This window comes from Scyliorhinus torazame, chromosome 7 (assembly GCF_047496885.1).
Source record: "Scyliorhinus torazame isolate Kashiwa2021f chromosome 7, sScyTor2.1, whole genome shotgun sequence".
In the NCBI taxonomy this organism is placed as follows: domain Eukaryota; kingdom Metazoa; phylum Chordata; class Chondrichthyes; order Carcharhiniformes; family Scyliorhinidae; genus Scyliorhinus; species Scyliorhinus torazame.
In genome coordinates, this window is record NC_092713.1 from 111,558,836 (window position 1) to 111,581,169 (window position 22,334).

At 51.0% G+C, this 22,334-nt stretch overlaps 2 protein-coding genes across 5 annotated transcripts in view; one reads left to right on the forward strand and one right to left on the reverse strand.

Moving 5' to 3' along the window:
- The window catches only part of swt1 (SWT1 RNA endoribonuclease homolog), a 276,175-nt gene that overhangs the window by 247,563 nt on the left and 6,278 nt on the right, over positions 1-22,334 (reverse strand). For all 4 annotated transcript variants that reach the window (XR_011948209.1, XM_072511255.1, XM_072511259.1 and 1 more), the window contains exon 2: positions 19,151-19,253. Coding sequence is in view for 3 of the 4 variants with exons in the window: in XM_072511255.1 (XP_072367356.1) it covers positions 19,151-19,234 (84 nt within the window). In the remaining variant the exon portion in view is untranslated. The remainder of the gene's footprint in view (positions 1-19,150; positions 19,254-22,334) is intronic.
- trmt1l (tRNA methyltransferase 1-like) overlaps positions 1-22,334 on the forward strand; it is a 146,749-nt gene that overhangs the window by 23,272 nt on the left and 101,143 nt on the right. The window lies entirely within an intron of this gene.

Consider the following 22,334-nt stretch of genomic DNA (forward strand, 5'->3'; position numbering starts at 1 on the left):
AGAAGGCCTTTGATCGGGTGGAGTGGGAGTACCTATGGGAAGTGCTCGGCAGGTTTGAGTTCGGGGAAGGGTTCATAGGGTGGGTCAGGTTGTTATACAGGGCCCCGGTGGCGAGCGTATCTACGAACCGGTGGAGATCAGAATATTTTAGGTTGTACAGTGGGACGAGACAGGGGTGCCCCCTGTCCCCTCAGTTGTTTGCTTTGGCAATTGAGTCACTGGCCATGGCATTGAGGGAATCTAGAAACTGGAGGGGGTTGGTCCAGGGAGGGGAGGAACATCGGGTCTCGTTGTATGCTGATGACCTGCTTTTGTACATCGCAGATCCAGTGGAGGGGATGGTGGAGGCCATGCGGACCCTTTTGGGACTTCCCAGGCTACAAGCTTAACGTGGGGAAGAGTGAGCTCTTTGTGGTGCATGTGAGGGGCCAGGAATGGGGGCTGGAGGAGCTGCCGCTTAAGAGGGCGGAGAGGAGTTTCCGATATTTGGGTATTCAGGTGGCCAGGAGTTGGGGGGGCCCTGCATAAGCTTAATTTGGCGCGATTGGTAGACCAGATGGAGGAACACTTTAGGAGATGGGACGTGTTGCCACTTTCCCTGGCGGGTAGGGTGCAATCGTTAAGATGACGGTCCTCCCTAGGTTCCTGTTTTGAGTTCCAGTGCCTGCCCATCCTCATCCCCAAGGCCTTTTTGAAGCGAGTAAGCAGGAGCATTATGGGGTTTGTATGGGCAGGTAAGACCCCGAGGGTCAAGAGGCCGTTTCTGGAGCGTAGTCGGGACAGGGGTGGGCTGGCGCTACCGAACCTGTGTAGTTATTACTGGGCAGCCAATGTGGCAATGATTCTGAAATGGGTAATGGAGGGAGAGGAGGTGGCGTGGAAAAGATTAGAGGCGGCGTCATGCGTGGGCACTAGCTTGGGAGCGCTGGTGACAGCACCTTTGCCACTACCGCCGACGCGGTACACCACGAGCCCGGTGGTGGCAGCGACACTGAGGATCTGGGGGCAGTGGAGACGGCACAGGGATGAGTTGGGAGCCTCAATTTGGTCCCCAATACGGAATAATCATAGGTTTGCACCGGGCAGGATAGATGGTGGATTCCTAAGCTGGCATCGGACCTGGATTAAAAGGATGGGGGACCTATTTATCGACGGGGCGTTTGCTAGCCTGGGGGCACTGGAGGAAAAATTTGGGTTACCCCCCCCGAAAACGCTTTTAGGTACATGCAGGTGAGGGCATTTGTGAGAAGGCAGGTAAGGGAATTTCCACTGCTTCCCGCACGGAGGATTCAGGACAGGGTGATTTCGGGCGTGTGGGTCGGAGAGGGTAAGGTCTCGGCGATATACCAGGAGCTGCAGGAGGCGGAGCAAGCCTCGGTGGAGGAGTTGAAGGGCAAGTGGGAGGAGGAGCTGGGCGAGGAACTGGATGAGGGCTTGTGGGCGGAGGCCCTGGGCAAGGTTAACTCCTCCTGGTCTTGCGCCAGACTTAGCCTGATCCAGTTCAAAGTGGTTCACAGGGCACATATGACAGGGGCGAGGGTGTGCAAGTTTTTTGGGGTGGAGGACAGATGCGCGAGGTGCTCGGGGAGCCCAGCAAATCACGCCCATATGTTCTGGGCGTGCCCAGCGCGAGAGGGGTTCTGGAGGGGCTTTGCAAAGGCTATGTCCAAAGTCTTGGACACTCGGGTAAAACCGAGCTGGGGGATAGCAATATTCGGGGTATCAGATGAGCCGGGAGTACAGGAGCCGAAAGAGGCCGGAGTTCTGGCCTTTGCGTCCTTGGTAACCCGGAGGAGGGTCCTACTAATGTGGAGGGATGCGAAACCCCCAAGCGTGGAGGATTGGATTAATGAGATGGCACGGTGCATCAAGTTGGAAAGGATAAAGTTTGCCTTGCAACAGGGGTTCTCCAGGCGGTGGCAACCGTTACAAGACTTTCTCGCGGAATGTTAGGTGGAGGTCAAGAGCAGCAGCAACCCAGGGGGGAGAAGGGGGGGGGGGTTTGGCTTGTTTTTATTATTGTAAGGGGTGTTTGCCCCATTTTTGTTCTTATTTGTTAGATAGTTTAATGTTTAGTGGTTTAAGTTGTTGGAGGGGGTGGCGTAAGGCCCCCCCCCCCCTTTTTATTTTTCTTATGTATATTTTCTTTCCTTTTCGGAGTGTTTTGTAAAAATTTATTGAAAACCTTGAATAAACATTTTTTTTTTTTTTTTAAAGTCCAAGTGGAACATCTGTCTAACTCAACTGTTTTGAAGACCACAGGCGGGTCGCCTGCAAAAGCACCTCATTGGCTTTCAAACTTTTTAAATGAGAGAAAACTCTTGCACATTTCACTGGGCCCCCCAAACCCCATCCCCCTTCAAGTCAGCCATTTCTTCCAGAAGGGCTTATCCCCCTCCATCCACCATACCCCCGAAGTCAGAGCCCACCCAAGATAGCCAGCTGCCCGCCCAACGAATGGGACAAAATCCTACCCCCAGTCACCGTCAGCACTCTACCCCCACCCCTCCCCCATCCCATAAATCTCTTAGCCACTTCCTCTCGAACCACTACCTCTCTCCTCCATCCCCTTCCCCCCCACCATTCACACCTTCCAGACTCAGCAAAACCTGCCTAAACAGGTCTCACAAGCCGCAACCCCGCCCCCCATCTCGCTACCGTTCACTGGCCAATCTCAGCTCAACTAGCAAGGTAACCCCGTCAGAGCCCACAATACCCAAATAAACATCCCAAGACCAAAGCCAAACCCAAAACTGAGACCAAACCTACCCCATCCACGCTTTCCACCATCCGAAACAGCTGAACACCCCTCCACCTAAGGTTCTACAGCCTCAACCTATTCTCCAGGTCGTCAACCTTCGCTCTCAGGCCCTTATTTCTTTCTTCCAGCCTCTGCAGCTTTGCATCTCACAAGGCTAACTGATCACGGTGTTGCGACAGCCTCTTCTCCAGCACCTTCAACACCTTGCCATGCTTCCATACTGTGACCAAAGTCTTTTCCAACGCCTCCTTTATTGGCACCAGGGCATCATCCACCAACTTTGAGGGTCTCCATTATTTCCCTCCATGCTTTTCAAAATGCTTGCTGAACTGCTCATCAAATTTGACAGCCATTACCTCCTACAGCGTATCTACAGTGATAGGTGTGTTTCCACCATCTTCGATCCCCAGGATCCACACCTTGCTCGGGTCCTCCGAAGGACTATCGCTCCCACCTTTCTTAGTCATATTCTTCCTTGGGCCTTTTGACATCTTCTCACCAAAGTTTCTAGAATGGGACGGGTCCGTCCACTAATTACCCCTGAAACATGGTAAAAAGAACCAAAAACCAGAGTCTAGCTGGAGCTACCTGATGTGCGGCGTTCTTCTACGTGTTACAACTGGAAGTCCCGCTTTTCTATCCTTTAACCTATCCTCTATTCATGCTAATATATGACCCTCAACCTCAAGGGTCCTAATCACATGCAACAGCATTTCAAGCGTCACCTTCTAGAATGCCTTTTGAAAATGTAAATGTATTACATCTACTAGTTTCCTGCTCTCCAACCTGCTAGTTACACCCTCAAAATATTCTAAGATTTATCAGACATAATTTCCCCTTCAAAAAATTACGTTGGCTCTGCCTAATCATGTGATTTTTTTAAGAGCGGTTAACACTCTCTTCATACTGGATTTCAGAATTTTTCTGACAACCAATGTCAGCCAAGCTGGCCTGTAGTTCGCTGTATTTTCTGTTCCTACTTTCTCAATTAGCAGTATTATATTTGCTACCTTCCAATCTACTTTGACTGTTTCAAAATAGAGGGAATTTTGGAAAATCCAGTCTCATGCTGTCACCTCTTTTAGAACCCCAAGATTTAGGCCATTAGCTTCAGGGGATTTATCAGCTTTTAGTCTCATTAATTTCTCCAGTACATTTTCTTTACTAATAGGAAATAAGATACTCACTATTTTCAAATCCTCGGCATTATTTCAGATTAAGCTCTTCTCTCCCAACTATGAAAACAGACAAAATATTTGTTCAATGTCTCCAAGCAGATGAAGATGGTTGGGCCTAGATCACTATACTAATTCCCATTGACTTCAATTTTGCAAGTTATTAGCGAGTTAAGTGCCACTTGATAGCACTGTCAACAACACTTCCATTGTTCGCTGATGACCAAGAATAGGCTCACAGTGATGTAAATGGCTGGATTCGATTTGTCACGATTTTTGTGGTCAAGACATACCCAGAAAGTTTTTCTACATTGCCGGTAGATGTCAGTGTTGTAGCTGAGCTGAAATAGCTTGGCGCGGGGCGCAGTTAGTTCTGGAGCACTTCAGTCTTCAGTATTACAGCCAGAATATTGTCAGCCTTTGCAGGAACAAGTTTTTTTCTGCAACAGATAGATTAGCCAGGGCAGTCTTGTATTTTTTTTTCTCTTTTTTTCTCTCACCACCTGCTGCAGGCCCAGTCTAACAGATTTTTTTAAAAAATATTTTTATTGAGGTATATGTATTATATATATATATATATTTATTGAGGCATTTATATATACACACAAAAACAAGCAAATAGGAATGCAAATAACCAAATAAATAAATATCCAACACTCCACCAACCCGCTCTCCACCTCCTTTTTAAACACCTCCCCCACTGCTGACATCTTAGCTATTTTCAAAGTAGTAAACAAACAGCTGCCATCTCCGGGCAAACCCTCCACAGACCCTCTCAAGGTGAACTTTATCTTCTCCAGCCTGAGGAACTCTGTCAGATCGCTCACCCAAGCCCCTGTTTCAGCAGCCCCGACACCCGCCATTCCAATACGATCCGTCACCGGGCAACCAGAGAGGCAAAGGCCAAGACATCAGCCTCTCTCTGGGCTTCTGGGTCTTCTGACACTTCAATGATCGGCATTTCTGGACTCATGACCACCTTCACCCTTAACACCTCTGACATAATTTTAGCAAACCCCCGCCAGAATCTCCCCAGCTTCAGACAGGCCCAAAACATGTGGACATGATTCGTGGGCCCACCTGTGCACTTCCCACACCTATCCTCCACCCCTTCAAAAAACCTACTCATCCTGGCCACAGTCATGTGTGCCTTGTGGACCACCTTGAACTAAATAAGCCTCGCACATGAAGAGGACGTGTTCACCCTCCTCAGACCCTCTTCCCACAGCCCAGCCTCCAACTCCCTTCCCAGCTCTTCCTCCCACTTAACTTCCAATCCATTAACTCTTACAGATTTCTGGCACTTTGCACTCACCCACCCCTGTTTATGACATCACCTTGTCTAGTCCATGGGACGGGCAGGTGGGAAAAGGTGAGCACCTGCTTCCTATCAAAATCCCTCAACGGAACCCATTCCCGCTGAGCAGCTCAAATCCCTCCACCAACCCCTCCAAACTCGAGAAGCTGTCCTCAAAGAATTGGTCCGAAACCACACATTCCCCACCCACGAAACCTCCAGTCCAGCCTCCCCTAAGCCCCTCCACAAGGTCCTCCTCCACGTCAGGGAATTGCAACCAGTCTAAGAAACACCTCATTCCCTCCATCTCGGCCAGGTTTCCGAATCATATAGCCTTTTACAAAAGTCCTCAAATGCCCCATTCACCCCAACCGGGAAAGACCGTGTTCCCCCTCCTATCCTTCACCTTTCCAATCTCCCTCGCCGCCTCCTGCTTCCTTAATTGATGCGCCAATCCAACTCGCCTTTTCCCCACAGTTATCCTCAACTGCACCACCGCCTTACGAAATGAAATGAAATTGCTTATTGTCACAAGTAGGCTTCAATGGAGTTACTGTGAAAAGCCCTTAGTCACCACATTCTGGCGCCTGTTCGGGGAGGCTGGTACGGGAATTGAACCGTGCTGTTGGCCTGCCTTGGTCTGCTTTCAAAGCCAGCTATTTAGCCCAGTGTGCTAAACCAGCCCCAGTACATATCAATCAAAACTCCATCTGGAGCTTCTTCCGCTCAATCCCCGTCTCCGGGGCCTCCGAATACCTCCTATCCAGCTGCAGGATCTAATCTACTAACTTCGCCATCTCTGCCCACTCCGGCTTGTCTCTATGCGCCCAAATTGATACAAGCTCCCCGCCTCAACGCCTCCCATATAATATATATATATTATAATAATCTTTATTATCACAAGTAGACTTACATTAACACTGCAATGAAGTTACTGTGAAAAGCCCCTAGTCGCCACATTCCGGCGCCTGTTCAGGTACACAGAGGGAGAATTCAGAATGTCCAAATTATCTAACAGCATGTCTTTCGGGACTTATGGGAGGAAACCGGAGCACCTGGAGGAAACCCACGCAAACACGGGGAGAACATGCAGATTGCACACAGACAGTGACCCAAGTCAGGAATCGAACGTGAGACCCTGGAGCGGTGAAGCAACAGTGCTACCCACTGTGCTACCGTGCTGCCCCGTCGCGTGGAGGTCGAAATCTCCCCCGTGTCATTCAACTCCACATACCACCGAATAGTAGCCCTCACACCCACTCTCAAACCTCCCACTGCGGGCACCCCCCCCCCCCCCCCCCCCCCAATCCACCTGCAAGTCCACCCAAAATGGCGGGTGGTATGAGACCACAATCAGCAAGTACTCCGAACAGACACCCCCACCAACAAGTCCTGTCCGTCACAAAATAGTCGATCCGGAGTACACCCTGTGTACTTGGGAGAAGAACAAAAATTCCTTCGCCCTCCACCTACCAAATCTCCACAGTTTAGTCCTCCTATTCGCATCCTAAACCCTTTCAATTCCCTCGCCACCGCTGATACCCTCCCCGGCCTCGGACTTGATCAGTCCAACTTCGGCTCAATAATCATTAAAATATACCCCCCCATCCTCAACCCATTATCAGCCTTTGCGAGTCCAGTTCCGGGATCTTCCCCAGCACCCTCCGCATAAACTCTACATTTACCTAGTTTGGGGCGTAAACATTCACCAAAACCACCTCCAATTTCCCACTCACAATTACAAACATTCCACCGGAGTCTGCCACAATGCTCCCCACCACGACGCTACCAGTTTATTAATCAGGACCGCCACCCCCCCTCGTCTTCAAATCTAGCATTATTGGTTGAGAAGAAAATTATAGCTGTACTGCTGGAGGACACCTCGGAGGGCTCATGCAATGAGGCAATCTGGGTAAAGCTTAGGAACAGGAAGGGGGCAATCACAATGTTGGGTGTTTATTGCAGGCCGCCCAACTGCCAGCGAGAGATAGAGCAGATAGGTAGAGAGATTTTGGATAGGTGCAAAAGTAACAGGGTTTCTGTGGTAGCGGATTTTAATTTCCCCAATATTGACTGGGACTCACTTAGTGTGAGAGGCTTGGATGGGGCAGAGTTTGTAAGATGTATCCAGGAAGGCTTCTTGATGCAAAATGTCGACAGTCCATCTCGGGAAGGGGCAGTACTGGATCTGATATTGGGGAATGAGCCTGGGCAGGTGGTTGAAGTTTCAGTAGCGGAACATTTGGGGAATAGTGACCACAATTCCGTAGGTTTTAGATACTTTTGCATGGGGATGAGGGTAACCCTCGCGTTAAGGTGCTAAACTGTGGAAAGGCAAATTGCGATAACATTAGACAGGAATTGTCAGAATGGAGGAGAGTTTGGGTAGGGGGTCAGGATTGAAGGCGCTAGCGACAGCGACGCTCCCGACGACCCCAGGGAGATACTCAGGGAGTCTAGTAGTAATAGCTTTGTTGAGAATTTGGAGGCAGTTTCAACAGCACTTCGATTTGGGGGCAGGGTCAAGGGGGTTCGGGGGAACTATAGATCTGAGCCAGGGAAGTGGGATGGAAATTTTTGGAGATGAGAGGAGAAAGGAATTAGGACACTAAAAGGTTTGTTTCCTGGGGGTCGTTTTGCGGGATTGAAGGAGTTGGGAGCAAAGTATGGGCTGAAGCAGGGGGAAATATTTAGATACATGCAAGTTCGAGACTTTGCCAGAAAGGAGATTCAGAGCTTCCCAGTAGAGTCGGCTTCCACATTGCTGGAGGAGCTGCTGATGACAGGGGACTGGAGAAGGGGGTAGTATCGGCGGTTTACGGGGCTATTTTGGAGGAGGAGAAGGCGCTGCTAGATGGGATCAAGGCAAAGTGGGAGGAAGAGTTGGGAGAGGGTATGGAGGAGGGGTTCTGGTGTGAGGTGCTCCGGAGGGTGAACGCCTCCACCTCGTGTGCGTGGTTGGGGCTGATACAGCTGAAGGTGCTGTATAGAGCACACCTTACAGGGGCGAGGACGAGCCGGCTCTTTGAGGGGGAGAAGATGTGTGTGAACGTTGCGGGGGGTGGGCAAGGTACTATGGTAGTCGGTATTTGGGGTATTACGATACCCTGAATAATGCTGTAAGACCATTGGGTGGGAGTTACCTGAGACTGCTATTTCATTGGTGAAGCCTGCCTGCTGGTTCCGCCCAGTAAGGCGGACTATGAGAGCCTGTGTCTCCCCAGCAGCTGCATTCTGTACCTGCGCTGCTGGGGGAAACATCTAGAACATAGAACATTACAGCGCAGTACAAGCCCTTCGGCCCTCGATGTTGCGCCGACCTGTGAAACCTTTCTAAAGCCCATCTACACTATTCCCATATCGTCCATATGTCTAGCCAATGACCATTTGAATGCCCTTAATGTTGGCGAGTCCACTACTATGACCTGGGCCTCCTTTTCAACTGAGGAATGGCGGATTTCTGAAGCATGGAGGGTGCGTGAGAAGGCCACAGGTCTGCCTGCTTGGTTGAGGGTGGCCGCCAGAGCTCCGTCAGATGCGTCGCTCTCGTCTTGGAAGGGGAGGGATTCGTCGATTGCGTGCATCGTGGCCTTTGCGATGTCCGCTTTGATGCGGCTGAAGACCTGGCGAGCTTCTGACAAAACCTGTGCATTGAATTAGTGGGCGGACCTTGTCCGCATAGTTGGGGACCCACTGGGCATAATACGAAAAAAATCCAAAGCATCGTTTCAGGGCCTTGGAGCAGTGGGGGAGGGGGAACTCCATGAGGGGGCAAATGCGTTCAGGATCTGGGCCTATAACTCTATCATGCACTACGTAGCCGAGGATGGCTAGACGGTCGGTGCTAAACACGCATTTTTCCATGTCATATGTTAGATTAAGCATTTTTGCGGTATGGAGAAATTTTCAGAGGTTGGTGTTGTGGTCCTGGTGGTCGTGGCCGCAGACGGTGACGTTATCAAGGTACGCGTACAACCATTCGGTCCATCTCCCGTTGGAAGGCCGAGACTCCATTTGTGACACCGAAGGGACGCCTTAGGAAGTGGAAGAGCCACCCATCTGCTTCGAATGCAGTGTATTTGCGGTCGCTAGGGCGGATGGGGAGCTGGTGGTAGGCGGATTTTAGATCCAACATGGAAAAGACCTTGTATTGTGTAATCTGATTGACCAGATCAGATATGCGGGGGAGAGGGTACACATCGAGCTGCGTATACCTGTTGATGGTCTGACTATAATCGATGGCCATCCTATGCTTCTCCCCGGTCTTTACAACCACTACCCGATCTCTCCAGGGACTGTTGCTAGCCTCAATAATTCCTTCCTTCAGTAACCGCTGGACATCCGACCTAATGAAGGTCCGGTCCTGGGCACTGTACCATCTGTTCCTGGTGGCGACGGGTTTGCAATCCGGGGGGAGGTTCACAAACAGGGAAGGCGGATTGACTTTGAGGGTCGCGAGGCTGCAGACAGTGAGGGGGGGTATAGGGCCGCCGAATTTAAAAGATAAGCTCTGGAGGTTACATTGGAAGTCTAACCCTAGGAGCGTAGCAGCGCAGAGGTGAGGAAGGACGTAGAGCTGGTCATTTTAAAACTCCCTTCCCTGGAACTCCCTTCCATGGACCGTGAGGTTCACTATGCAGAACCCTTTGATCTCTACCGAGTGAAACCCGGAGGCCAGGGAGATTTTTTGGTTGACTGGGTGGATGGAAAGAGAACAGCACCGTACCGTATTGGGGTGTATGAAGCTGTCTGTGCTCCCGGAGTCGATCAGGCAGGATGTTTTATGCCCGTTAATGAGCATGGTCGTCGTCGCAGTCAAGAGTGTTCGGGGCCGAGACTGGTCCAGGGTCACCGAGGCAAGTCGCGGCAAAATTTGGATGTTTTTCTCGGGCGGTGTTTGGCCATCCGAATCGGGGTCCTGAAAGTCCAGCCAAGATGGCGGCACCCACTGGTACACGGCTGGAGGTGTGCAAGATGGCGGCGCCCATCCGTCGCACGTGGCCTCCGGGGAACAAGATGGCGGCGCCCGCTGGCCCCAGTGGCTCGTGGAGAGAGTTGTGGTGGCGGTCCCGGTTTGCCCCCGGAGACCGCCCGGGCCTGACATACTGCCACGAAATGGCCCTTTTTGCCGCACCCTTTGCAGATGGATGAGCAGACCGGGCAGTGCTGCCGGGGGTGCTTGGCTTGCCCGCAAAAATAGCAGCGGGGCCCCCCCGGGGTTGCCTGGCAGTCTCACAGCACAAGCTTGTGGAGGGGTGGGGGATGCATCAGAGTCAGCCGCAGGGGGTTCCACGCTGCCCAAGGGGCTGCCGCGCGGTCAGGGAGCTAGCAAGGGCCCATGCCTCCTTGAGGCCTAGTGTCTCTTTCTCCAGCAATCGCTGGCGGGTTTGAGAGGACAGCATACCTGCAACGAATGCGTCCCGGATCAAAAGTTCTGTGCGGTCGCTGGCCGAAACTTGCGGGCAGTTACACTTCCTCCCTAACACCAGGAGCGCACGGTAGAACTCCTCCAGCGATTCCCCTGGGATATGTCGCCTCGTCGCTAGCAGATGTTGGGTGCAGACCTGGTTTACAGGGCGAATATAGTGTCCTTTCAGCAGGGTCATTGTGGCCTCGAAATCGTCCGCCCGATGAGGGTGTAGATCTCTGGGCTCACCCTCGAGTTATTATCTCTGGGTTGTTACCCGTTCCACGTGCTAGCGAGACGAGGAATAGGGAAAGAGAGCAGTTGAACACGTGGCAGGGATGGTGCAGGAGGGAGGGTTTCAGATTCCTGGATAATTGGGGCTCATTCTGGGGTAGGTGGGACCTCTACAAACGGGATGGTCTACACCTGGACCAGAGGGGTACCAATAACCTGGGGGGATTATTTGCTAATGCTCTTCGGGAGGGTTTAAACTAGTTCAGCAGGGGATTGGGAACCTGAATTGAAGCTCCAGTATACAGGAGGTTGAGAGTAGTGAGGTCATGAGTAAGGTTTCAAAGTTGCAGCAGTGTACCGGCAGACAGGACGGTGGTTTAAAGTGTGTCTACTTCAATGCCAGGAGCATCCGGAATAAGGTGGGTGAACTTGCGGCATGGGTTGGTACCTCGGACTTCGATGTTGTGGCCATCTCGGAGACATGGATAGAGCAGGGACAGGAATGGTTGTTGCAGGTGCCGGGGTTTAGATATTTCAGTAAGCTCAGGGAAGGTGGTAAAAGAGGGGGGAGGGGTGGCATTGTTAGTCAAGGACAGTATTACGGTGGCAGAAAGAACGTTTGATGAGGACTCTTCTACTGAGATAGTATGGGCTGAAGTTAGAAACAGGAAAGGTGAGGTCACCCTGTTACGGGTTTTCAATAGGCCTCCGAAAAGTTCCAGAGATGTAGAGGAAAGGATTGCAAAGATGATTCTGGATAGGAGTGAAAGTAACAGGGTAGTTGTTATGGGGGACTTTAACTTTCCAAATATTGACTGGAAACGCTATAGTTGGAGTACTTTAGATGGGTCCGATTTTGTCCAATGTGTGCAGGAGGGTTTCCTGACGCAGTATGTAGATAGGCCAACAAGAGGCGAGGCCATATTGGATTTTGTACTGGGTGATGAACCAGGACAGGTGTTAGATTTGGAGGTAGATGAGTACTTTGGTGATAGTGACCACAATTCGATTAAGTTTACTTTAGTGATGGAAAGGGATAGGTATATACCGCAGGGCAAGAGTTATATCTGGGGGAAAGGCAATTATGTGATGAGGCAAGACTTAGGATGCATTGGATGGAGAGGAAAACTGCAGGGGAAGGGCACAATGGAAATATGGAGCATGTTCAAGGAACAGCTACTGCGTGTCCTTGGTAAGTATGTACCTGTCAGGCAGGGAGGATGTGGTCGAGCAAGGGAACCGTGGTTTACTAAAGCAGTTGAAACACTTGTCAAGAGGAAGAAGGAGGCTTATGTAAAGATGAGACGTGAAGGTTCAGTTAGGGCGCTCGAGAGTTACAAGTTAGCTAGGAAGGACCTAAAGAGAGAGCGAAGAAGAGTCAGGACGGGACAGGAGAAGTCTCTGGCAGGTAGGATCAAGGATAACCCTAAAGCTTGCTATAGATATGTCAGGAATAAACAAATGACTAGGGTAAGAGTAGGGCCAGTCAAGGACAATAGTGGGAAGTTGTGCTTGGAGTCCGAGGAGATAGGAGAGGTGCTAAAAATGAATATTTTTCGTCAGTATTCACACAGGAAAAAATACGGAGATTCAGGCTACTAGACTAGAAGGGCTTGAGGTTCATAAGGAGGAGGTGTTAGCAATTCTGGAAAGTGTGAAAATAGATAAGTCCCCTGGACCGGATGGGATTTATCCTAGGATTCTCTGGGAAGCTAGGGAGGAGATTGCTGAACCTTTGGCTTTGATCTTTAAGTCATCTTTGTCTACAGGAATAGTGCCAGAAGACTGGAGGATAGCAAATGTTGTCCCTTTGTTCAAGAAGGGGAGTAGAGACAACCCCGGTAACTATAGACCAGTGAGCCTTACTTCTGTTGTGGGCAAAGTCTTGGAAACGTTCATAAGAGATAGGATGTATAATCATCTGGAAAGGAATAATTTGATTAGAGATAGTCAACACGGTTTTGTGAAGGGTAGGTCATGCCTCACAAACCTTATCGAGTTCTTTGAGAAGGTGATCAAACAGGTGGATGAGGGTAAAGCAGTTGATGTGGTGTATATGGATTTCAGTAAACGTTTCATAAGGTTCCCCATGGTAGTCTATTGCAGAAAATACGGAGGCATGGGATTCAGGGTGATTTAGCAGTCTGGATCAGAAATTGGCTAGCTGGAAGAAGACAAAGGGTGGTGGTTGATGGGAAATGTTCAGACTTGAGTCCAATTACTAGTGGTGTACCACAAGGATTTTTTTGGGGCTACTGCTGTTTGTCATTTTTATAAATGACCTGGAGGAGGGCATAGAAGGATGGGTGAGTAAATTTGCAGATGACACTAAAGTCGGTGGAGTTGTGGACAGTGCGGACGGATGTTACAAGTTACAGAGGGACATAGATAAGCTGCAGCGCTGAGCTGAGAGGTGGCAAATGGAGTTTAATGCAGAAAAGTGTGAGGTGATTCATTTTGGAAGGAATAACAGGAAGACAGAGTACCGGGCTAATGGTAAGATTCTTGGCAGTGTGGATGAGCAGAGAGATCTCGGTGTCCATGTACATAGATCCCTAAAAGTTGCCACCCAGGTTGAGAGGGTTGTGAAGAAGGCGTACGGCGTGCTAGCTTTTATTGGTAGAGGGATTGAGTTTAGGAGCCATGAGGTCATGTTGCAGCTGTACAAAACTCTGGTGCGGCCGCATTTGGAGTATTGCGTGCAATTCTGGTCGCCGCATTATAGGAAGGATGTGGAAGCATTGGAAAGGGTGCAGAGGAGATTTACCAGAATGTTGCCTGGTATGGAGGGAAGATTTTATGAGGAAAGGCTGAGGGACTTGAGGCTGTTATCGTTAGAGAGAAGAAGGTTAAGAGGTGACTTAATTGAGACATACAAGATGATCAGAGGATTGGATATTGTGGACGGTGAGAGCCTTCTTCCTCGGATGGTGATGTCTAGCACGAGGGGACATAGCTTTAAATTGAGGGGAGATAGATAAAAGACAGATGTCAGAGGTAGGTTCTTTACTCAGAGAATAGTAAGGGCGTGGAATGCCCTGCCTGCAACAGTGGTGGACTCGCCAACGCTAGGGGCATTCAAATGGTCATTGGATGGACATATGGACGATAAGGGAATAGTGTAGATGGGCTTTAGAGTGGTTTCACAGGTCGGCGCAACATCGCGGGCCGAAGGACCTGTACTGCGCTGTAATGTTCTATGTTCTATGAGATCGTATATCGTCCCGGGAAGCTAAACGAGCCCCCTGATGCCCTGTCCCGCGGCACATGTGCCAACGCACAAGTGGACTGCCTCCAGGCCCTCCATGAGGACCTCTGCCACCCAGGGGTCACTCGATTCTTCCATTTCATTTAGACCCGCAACCTGCCCTACTCCATTGAGGTGGTCAGGACCGCCACCAGGAATTGCCAAATCTGCGCAGAGTGCAATCCGCACTTCTACTGGCCAGAGAAAGTGCACCTAATAAAGGCTTCCCATCCCGTTGAATGCCTCCCCTCCACCAACCGCAACACATACTTCCTGAACGTGATTGACGAGTACTCCCAGTTCCCATTCGCCATCCCCTGCCCCAGCCACCGTCATAAAAGCCCTCCACAGTATCTTCATGCTGTTTGGTTTCCCCGCCTACATACACAGCGATATGGGGTCCTCCTTCATGAGCAACGAACTGTGTCAATTCCTGCTCAGCAAGGGCATTGCCTCGAGCAGGACGACCGGTTACAACCCCCGGGGAAACGGGCAGGTGGAGAGGGAGAACGGAACGGTCTGGAAGACCGTCCTACTGGAATCTCGCAGTCTCCCGCTGGCAGGAGGTCCTCCCGGTTGCTCTCCACTCCATCCGATCACTGCTGTGTACCACGAGCAACCAAACCCCGCACGAACATCTCCTTGTCTTCCCCAGGAAGTCCTCCTCCGGGACCTTGCTCCCAACCTGGCTGTCGGCTCCTGGACCCATCCTGCTCCGCAAACACGTGCTGGCGCACAAGTCGGTCTCATTGGTCGAGAGGGTCCACCTCCTTCACGCAAACACTCAATACGCCTACGTGGCGTACCCCGACGGCCGACAGGATACGGTCTCCCTACGGGACCTGGCGCCCGCTGGATCCCCACCCACACCTCCACCACCGACCCCATCCTCTCTCCCACCGGCCACCCCCTTCCAAGGTGGATCGGTCCTTCCACTGGTCCCATCTAGGGGTGATGAAGCTGCTGAAGAAGCCAAAGCCACACTCACGGAGCCACGGATGCCCGAGCCGGCGCCTGCATCACCGCCGAAGCAACGACGATCGCAGAGGACGACCAGGGTCCCCGATCGACTAATTGCTTCATTGAAAATAAATATGTAAATAATTACTGTAAATAGTTGCGACATGTAACGAGGCAAAACACTGTGCTAATGTATACCGGGTACCACCATAACCTGCACCTCTACCACTGTAAAACGTGAGACCACCACCCCCGCCGGACTCTTTTTTTTTTTAAACAGGGGGTGAATGTGGTAGTCGGTATTAGGGGTATTATGGTACCCTGAATAATGCTGTAAGACCATTGGTGTGGGAGGTACCCAAGACTGCTATTTCATTGGCGAAACCTGCCTGCTGGTTCCATCCAGTAAGGCGGAGTATAAGAGCCTGTGTCTCCCCAGCAGCTGCATTCTGTACCTGCGCTGCTGGGGGAAACATCTAGTACAATAAAGCCTTCAATTGTCTCCAATCTCGTCTCAGGAGTTATTGATCGAGCATCAGGTACTAAATGAGTACTTTGCATCAGTGTTCACCAAAGAAAGGGACTGTGTGGAAGATGATTCTTGGGTAGAGTGTGTGGATCATGTTAACATTGAAAAGGAAGAGGTATTGGGTCCTTTAAAATATATTAAGGTAGCTAGGTCTCCTGGGCCGGATGGGATTTACCCCAGAATACTGAGGGAAGCAAGGGAGGAAATTGCTGGGGGCTTGACTGACATCTTTGTATTCTCATTGGCTACAGGCGAGATCCCAGAGGACTAGAGAATAGCTAATGTGGTACCACTATTTAAGAAAGGTAGCAGGGATAATCCTGGAAACTATAGGCCGGTGAGCCTCACATCGGTAGTAGGTAAATTATTGGGAGAGAATTCTCAGGGACAGGATTTATACCCATTTGGAAACAAATAGACTCATTGGCAATAGACAGCATGGTTTTGTGAAGCGGAGGTCATGCCTCACTAACTTGATCTAATTTTTTGAGGAGGTGACAAAAATGATTGATATGGGGAGGGCGGTGGATGTTGTTTACATGGACTTCAATAAAGCCTTTGACAAGGTGCCTCATGGAAGACTAGTACAAAAGGTGAAGTTACACGGGATCAGAGGTGAGTTGGTAAGATGGATACAGAACTGGCTCAGTCATAGAAGGCAAAGGGTGTTTTTCCGAATGGAAGATTGTGACTAGTGGTGTTCCACATGGGGCGTCTATGGTTTGTAGTATACATAAACGATTTGGAGGAAAATGTAGTTGGTCTAATTAGTAAGATGACACCAAGGTTGGTTGAGTCGCAGATAGTGTTGAGGATTGTCAAAGGATACAGCAGGACACAGATAGGTTGAGGTTGGAGACTTGGGCAGAGAAATGACAAATAGAGTTTAATCCAGATAAATGTGAGGCAATGCATTTTGGTAAGTCTAACATAGAGGGGAAATATACCGTAAATGGCAAAACTCTTAGGAATATAGAAAGTCAGAGGGACCTAGGCGTGCAGGTCCACAGATCTTTGAAAGTGGCTACACAAGTGGACAAGGTAGTCAAGAAAGCATACGGAATGCTTGCCTTCATTGAACGGGGCATCGAGTATAAAAACTGGCAAGTCATGCTACATTTTTGCAGAACCTTGGTAAGGCTGCACTTGGAATATTGTGCACAATTCTGGTCGCCACTCTACCAGAAGGATGTGGAGGCTTTGGAGAGAGTGCAGAGGAGGATGGAGAGGAGGTTTACCAGGATGTTGCCTGGTCTGGAGAGTGTTAGCTATGCGGAGAGGCTGAATTGACTCGGACTTTTTTCATTAGAAAGACGGAGGTTGAGGGGTGGCCTGAAAGTGGATTACAAGATTACGAGGGGCAAGGGCATAGCGAGGACGGTGTCGAGGGTGGTAGGATCCAGGGTCAAACCGGGCTGGGGGCTCGCAATTTTTGGGGTGGCAGAGGAGTGCAGGAGGCGAAAGAGGCCGGAATTCTGGCCTTTGCGTCCCTGGTAGCCCGGCGAAGGATTCTCCTTCAGCGGAAAGATACGAGGCCCCCAAGCGTGGAATCCTGGATCAGCGATATGGCAGGGTTCATTAAATTGGAGAGGGTGAAATTCGCCTTGAGAGGGTCGGTACAAGGGTTCTTTAGGCGGTGGCAACCGTTCTTAGACTTTCTGGCAGAGCGCTAGACATTGGTCAATGGCAGCAGCAGCTCGGGGGTGGGGGTGGGGGGGGGGGGGGGTTTACTTGATTTTTGGTTATATTATTTACACTGGAAGGGTCTGAGGGGGTGTATACACCTGTTGTCTTAAGTCGGGGTGTTAATGTTAATTTATTATTTAGGTACGGGGGGGGGGGGGTTGATTTTTTAGATTGTGTTTTGTACTTAACCCTGTTGGGTTCTTTTTTCTTTCTCATTTTGTTATTGATATTTTATGAAAACCTTTAATAAAAATTATTTTTTTTTTAAAAAAGATTACGAGGGGCATGGATAGATTGGCACTCTTCCCCAGGAAGGGTCAGTCACCAGGAGGCATAGGTTTAAGGTCTGTAGGGCAAAGTTTAGAGAAGATGTACGAGGCAGGTCTTTTACGCAGAGGGTGGTGAGTGCCTGGAACACCTTGCCAGGGGAGGTTGTGGAAGCAGACACATTAACGGCGTTCAAAATACATCTTGACAGATACATAGATAGGATGGGTACAGAGGGATACAGCAAGGAAGTGCTGAGGGTCTTGGCCACGGTTGGTATCATGACCGGTACAGGCCGAAGGGCCTGTTCCTGCGCTGTATTGTTCTTTGTAATCCTGAATGAAAGATCTGACATGGATGCACGCACACAATTCCAACTCCCATCAACACCAGTCTAACAGATCCGTCCTTCAGGGGAAGTCCACAGCTGCCTTCTGGTCCTCGTACATTTAGCCACCGCTTTAAGGAGTTCACTAGGGATGATTATTGTGTACCATAGATTTTACTTCCTTTACCTGTTAGATGTCCTGGAGATATACTGCCTCCTCGTCAATCTAATTTGTATTTTCTACATATTCTGAACCGTCTCTGGGGTCACTTCACAGTTTTTATTAAACTGTAACCGACGCAGATTTAACCCCAAGTAAACAAGTCACCATTCCATGGAAACTGCCATTATGACATACACTCACCATTTAGTGAGTATTGTTTTTGTGACACAGTCAGAGACCAGCACTAACTGTCATTCAGATTCCTCAAGTCATTATTGACACCAGAATTCAAACAACCACCCTCAACAGAGACTCATATCTATTATTTGTCTACACAAACTTCACACTATGAATGCAATAATCTATTTTCAGGCATGGTTTAACTTAATTTCAGCACTTGGCCAAATAATTATTGTAGTCTTAAAAGTTCTGGCAGAAACAAATTTTCTTTGTCCCTTTGTTTACTTAAGGTAGTTTGTTTGCCAACATTAACAAATGGTGATGTGTTTCAAAATTAATTCATTGTTTCATTCATGTCAATTTTCATGTGCACACTAAAACCAGGTAAATTACCCCCCCCCCCCGCCTATATTGTTTATGTAGTGTTTCTTGTCTTAATAAAGTGTTAACTTACTACATGTGACGATTAGATATTAAAGAATCTGCAATAAATTGTGTACAATTGCAATTGTGAAGACTACTCACGCAAGGAAAGATATATTTTCATCTAGAGTAAAACATGTGGCAGGTCCAATGGCATCACAGTATCTGCTGACAACTGTATTGTTATCCGAGCACAAATCAATGCAGCGCTAAAAACATTTAATGAGGTCTGTAATATCAGTTATCAATTCAAGGAACCCCTAAAAGCTGATGCAAGTTTAAACAATATACTAAACACAGGACTTCAGAAGGTATCCTTCCCACAATCATCTCACCGCTACCCAAAAAAAAACTTGCATATGTACAGAATTAACATTGTAGAAAATAAACTATTTGGATCTTCCTCACTGGCAGTATGTGGTAGTCAGTGGTGCATGGAATGCAGCAAAAAATACAATCAGATACTTTGAAAGAAAAACCACACTGTTCTTACATCATGGCTGTGCTGCTGTGACCTTGTTTTCTTTGCTGGAGACTTAGTCCTCTCGCGTTTGTGCTTTGAATGTTTTCTTGACATCACTTTTTCAGTTGTGGAGCTGAAGTGAGTGAAAAAGGTCCTAAATCAATATTAAAACATGGAAATGCTGCCAAAGAATCACATCATCTATTGACATATGAACATAAAGGGCGCCCTCGAGGAAAAAGATCGCAGGTCGGATCGCTCCCGCCTACGATGGACAAACAGACCTTTTTCAACTGACTTTTTCGGGACCTGGTGACCTGAATCGGTGGAGGAGACGACAGGGAAGAGGCTTCCCCCGGGGTATGGACAGTTGGACCAGAAGTGGTCGAGTGGAGCGGCGGATCGAAGCGAGAGCAGCGGGGACCCGAGACCGGGCGGCGAAGCATGGCAGACGGCAGGGAGCGGAGGCTCACTGGCCAAGGGAGCAACAGATAGAGTTCTTCAGGAATTGCTTCGCCGAACTAAAGAGGGACACGTTGGACCCGATGAAAGCTATAATGGACCGAATGGTCGAGACACAGACGGTCCAAGAGAAGGCGCTCAGGGAGGTAGAGGTGAAGCTCTCCAGCCAAGCGGACACGGTAACAGAGCTGGAGCACGAGATGGAGGAGCTGAACGCCCGCCAGAGGAGGATGCAGGAGCAGCCTGAAGAGCTGGGGAACAGAGTCAGGACGCAGAATTTGAGGATCGCTGGCCTCCCCGAGGGCTGCGAGGGATTGGATGTGGGTGCGTACGTGACGGGTATGCTCGAGGCGCTGATGGGACCGGAGGCCTTCCCTTGACCCCTGGAGTTGGATGGGGCGCATGGAGGACGGGCGACCGACCGAGGGCCTTGGTGGTCCGCTTTCACCGGCTTGCTGACAGGGAATGTGTGCTGCAATGGGCCAAGCAGAGAGGAGCAGCAGATGGGAGAACTGCGAGGTACGCATTTACCAGGACTTGGGAACGGAGCTGGCCAAGAGGATTCATCAAGGTAAAGGCAGCCCCCTACAAAAAGGAGGCGAGGTTTGGAATGCTGTATCCTGCGAAACTTTGGGTTACGTTTGAGGAACTCCACTAATACTTTGAGACACCAGAACAGGTTTGGGCTTTCATTAAAGAAAAGCTGGAATTGAACTAACAGGTGCTTAGTTTTTTCAGTGCTGTACAGTGGCGGCGGTCTGTTAACCTAACTTGCTCTGACTAGGAGTGGACTTTTATTAAAAGCTGGACTTGAACTAAAAGACTCTGGGCTCTCAGAGCTTTTGCGTGGCGGCGGTTTGTTAAATTATCCTGTACTGTAATATTTTATCCAAGATTGTTTTCAGCCTGGACAGAGAGCGGGGGCTGGAGGGCGTACAGCTTAGGGTGTTTTGGGAAGATTGCAACGGGGTGGGGTCAAGCGCAGTGGGCCCCGAGGTGGGTCAAGGGGGTCAGGGCATAATTGAGGTGCCCCCCAACTTTCAGCGGAAGGCTCCACCCTCCCCACAATGCCCCCTGACACATAGGGTCATAAGTAACCCCCTCACAACACGCAAGCAGGAGAGTATGGCAGGAGACCAAGGAGGAAGCGGAACCCTGGACGCCTCGAACACCAGCTAAGTCCAGGATCTTTATGGGGCCTGTTTGTCAGACCCTCAACGGAGGGTGTGAAGAGGATGTTGGACAGGGAAGGGGGGAGTGAAGGGTGGGCATGGGAGGCAAAACTGTGCCTCCGATTGGCAGAGGTGGCCCAGGAAGAAGAGACAACCACTCTTTCACTTGTCAGCAGCCCACATGGTTTAAATCCTCCTCTCCCAGTCCTCCGCCACCTCCTCCTCCTCTCCCTGTCCTCCACAACCTCCTCTCCTCTCCCTGTCCTCCGCAACCTCTTCCTCTCCTCATCCTCCGCAATGTCCTCCTCTCTCCCCATCCTCCGCCACCTCCTCCTCCTACTCCTCCTCTCCCTGTCCTCCGCCACCTCCTACTCCTAACCCCCGTCCACCCCTCCCATCCCAGTCCTCCTCTACACGTCCTCCGCCTCCACCCCGTCATCCTCCCTTCCTCCCCCTCGTCAACCTCTCCTCCTCCCCCCGTCCCCCTCGTCTCAGTCCTCCTCTACCCCCGAGACCTCCGCCTCCTCCCAGTCACGCTCGACTCCTCTCCTCCCCCCCATACCCTCTCCCCATCCCTCTCGCATCCCCACGTTCCCCTCTCCCATCAACCTATCCCCCCAGTCCTCCTCTCCCCGTCCTCCTCCTCCTCTTCCCATCACCCATGGCCCCCCCCGCCCATCCTCTCCCCCATCGGCCCCCACCCCTCCACCCTTCTCCACCCTCCCCCCACCTCCCACCCCTTCTCCTCCCTCCCCCACTTCTCCCCCTCCCTCCCCCACTTCTCCCCCTCCCTCCCCCACCCTCCCCCACCACCTGCCCCTCCCACTTTCTCCTTCCTCCCACCACCCCCTCCTTCCACACCTCCCCACTCCCCCTCCCTCCCTCCCCCACCTCCTCGCTCCCCCATCCTCTCCTTCCACACCTCCCTGCCCTCTCCTCCTCCCCCCCTCTCCTCCCCCACCTGCCCCTCCCACTTTCTCCTTCCTCCCACCACCCCCTCCTTCCACACCTCCCCACTCCCCCTCCCTCCTCCCCCACCTCCTCGCTCCCCCATCCTCTCCTTCCACACCTCCCTGCCCTCTCCTCCTCCCCCCCCCCTCCCCGCCCCCCCTCCTTCCTCCCCCCTCCTTCCCCCCCCCTCCTCTCCTCCTTCCCCCCTCCTCCCCCCCCTCCTCCCTCCTTCCCCCCCTCCACCCGCCTTTCCCCTCCTCCTTCGCCTCCCCTCCTCCTTCGCCTCCCCTCCTCCACCCGGCTTCCCCCTCCTCCTTCTCCTCCCCCCATCTCATCATCCTCCCGCCCCCTCCCTCACCCTCCTCCTCCCTCACCCTCCTCCTCCCACATCCCCCTCCCCTCTCCCCTTTCCCATCCTCCCCCTCCCCTTCCTTCCCCCCCTTCTCCGCCCCTACCCCCTCCTCCTCTCCTCTCCTCCCCTCCCCCCCACCCCTTCCCCCCCTCCCCCCCACCTACCCCTTCCCCCCCACCCCTTCCTCCCCTCCCCCGCCCCTCCCCCCTCCTTGTTCCCTCCCCGTCCCCCACCTCACCCCTCAGCCACCGCCCCTCCCTTTTCTCCTCCCTCATCC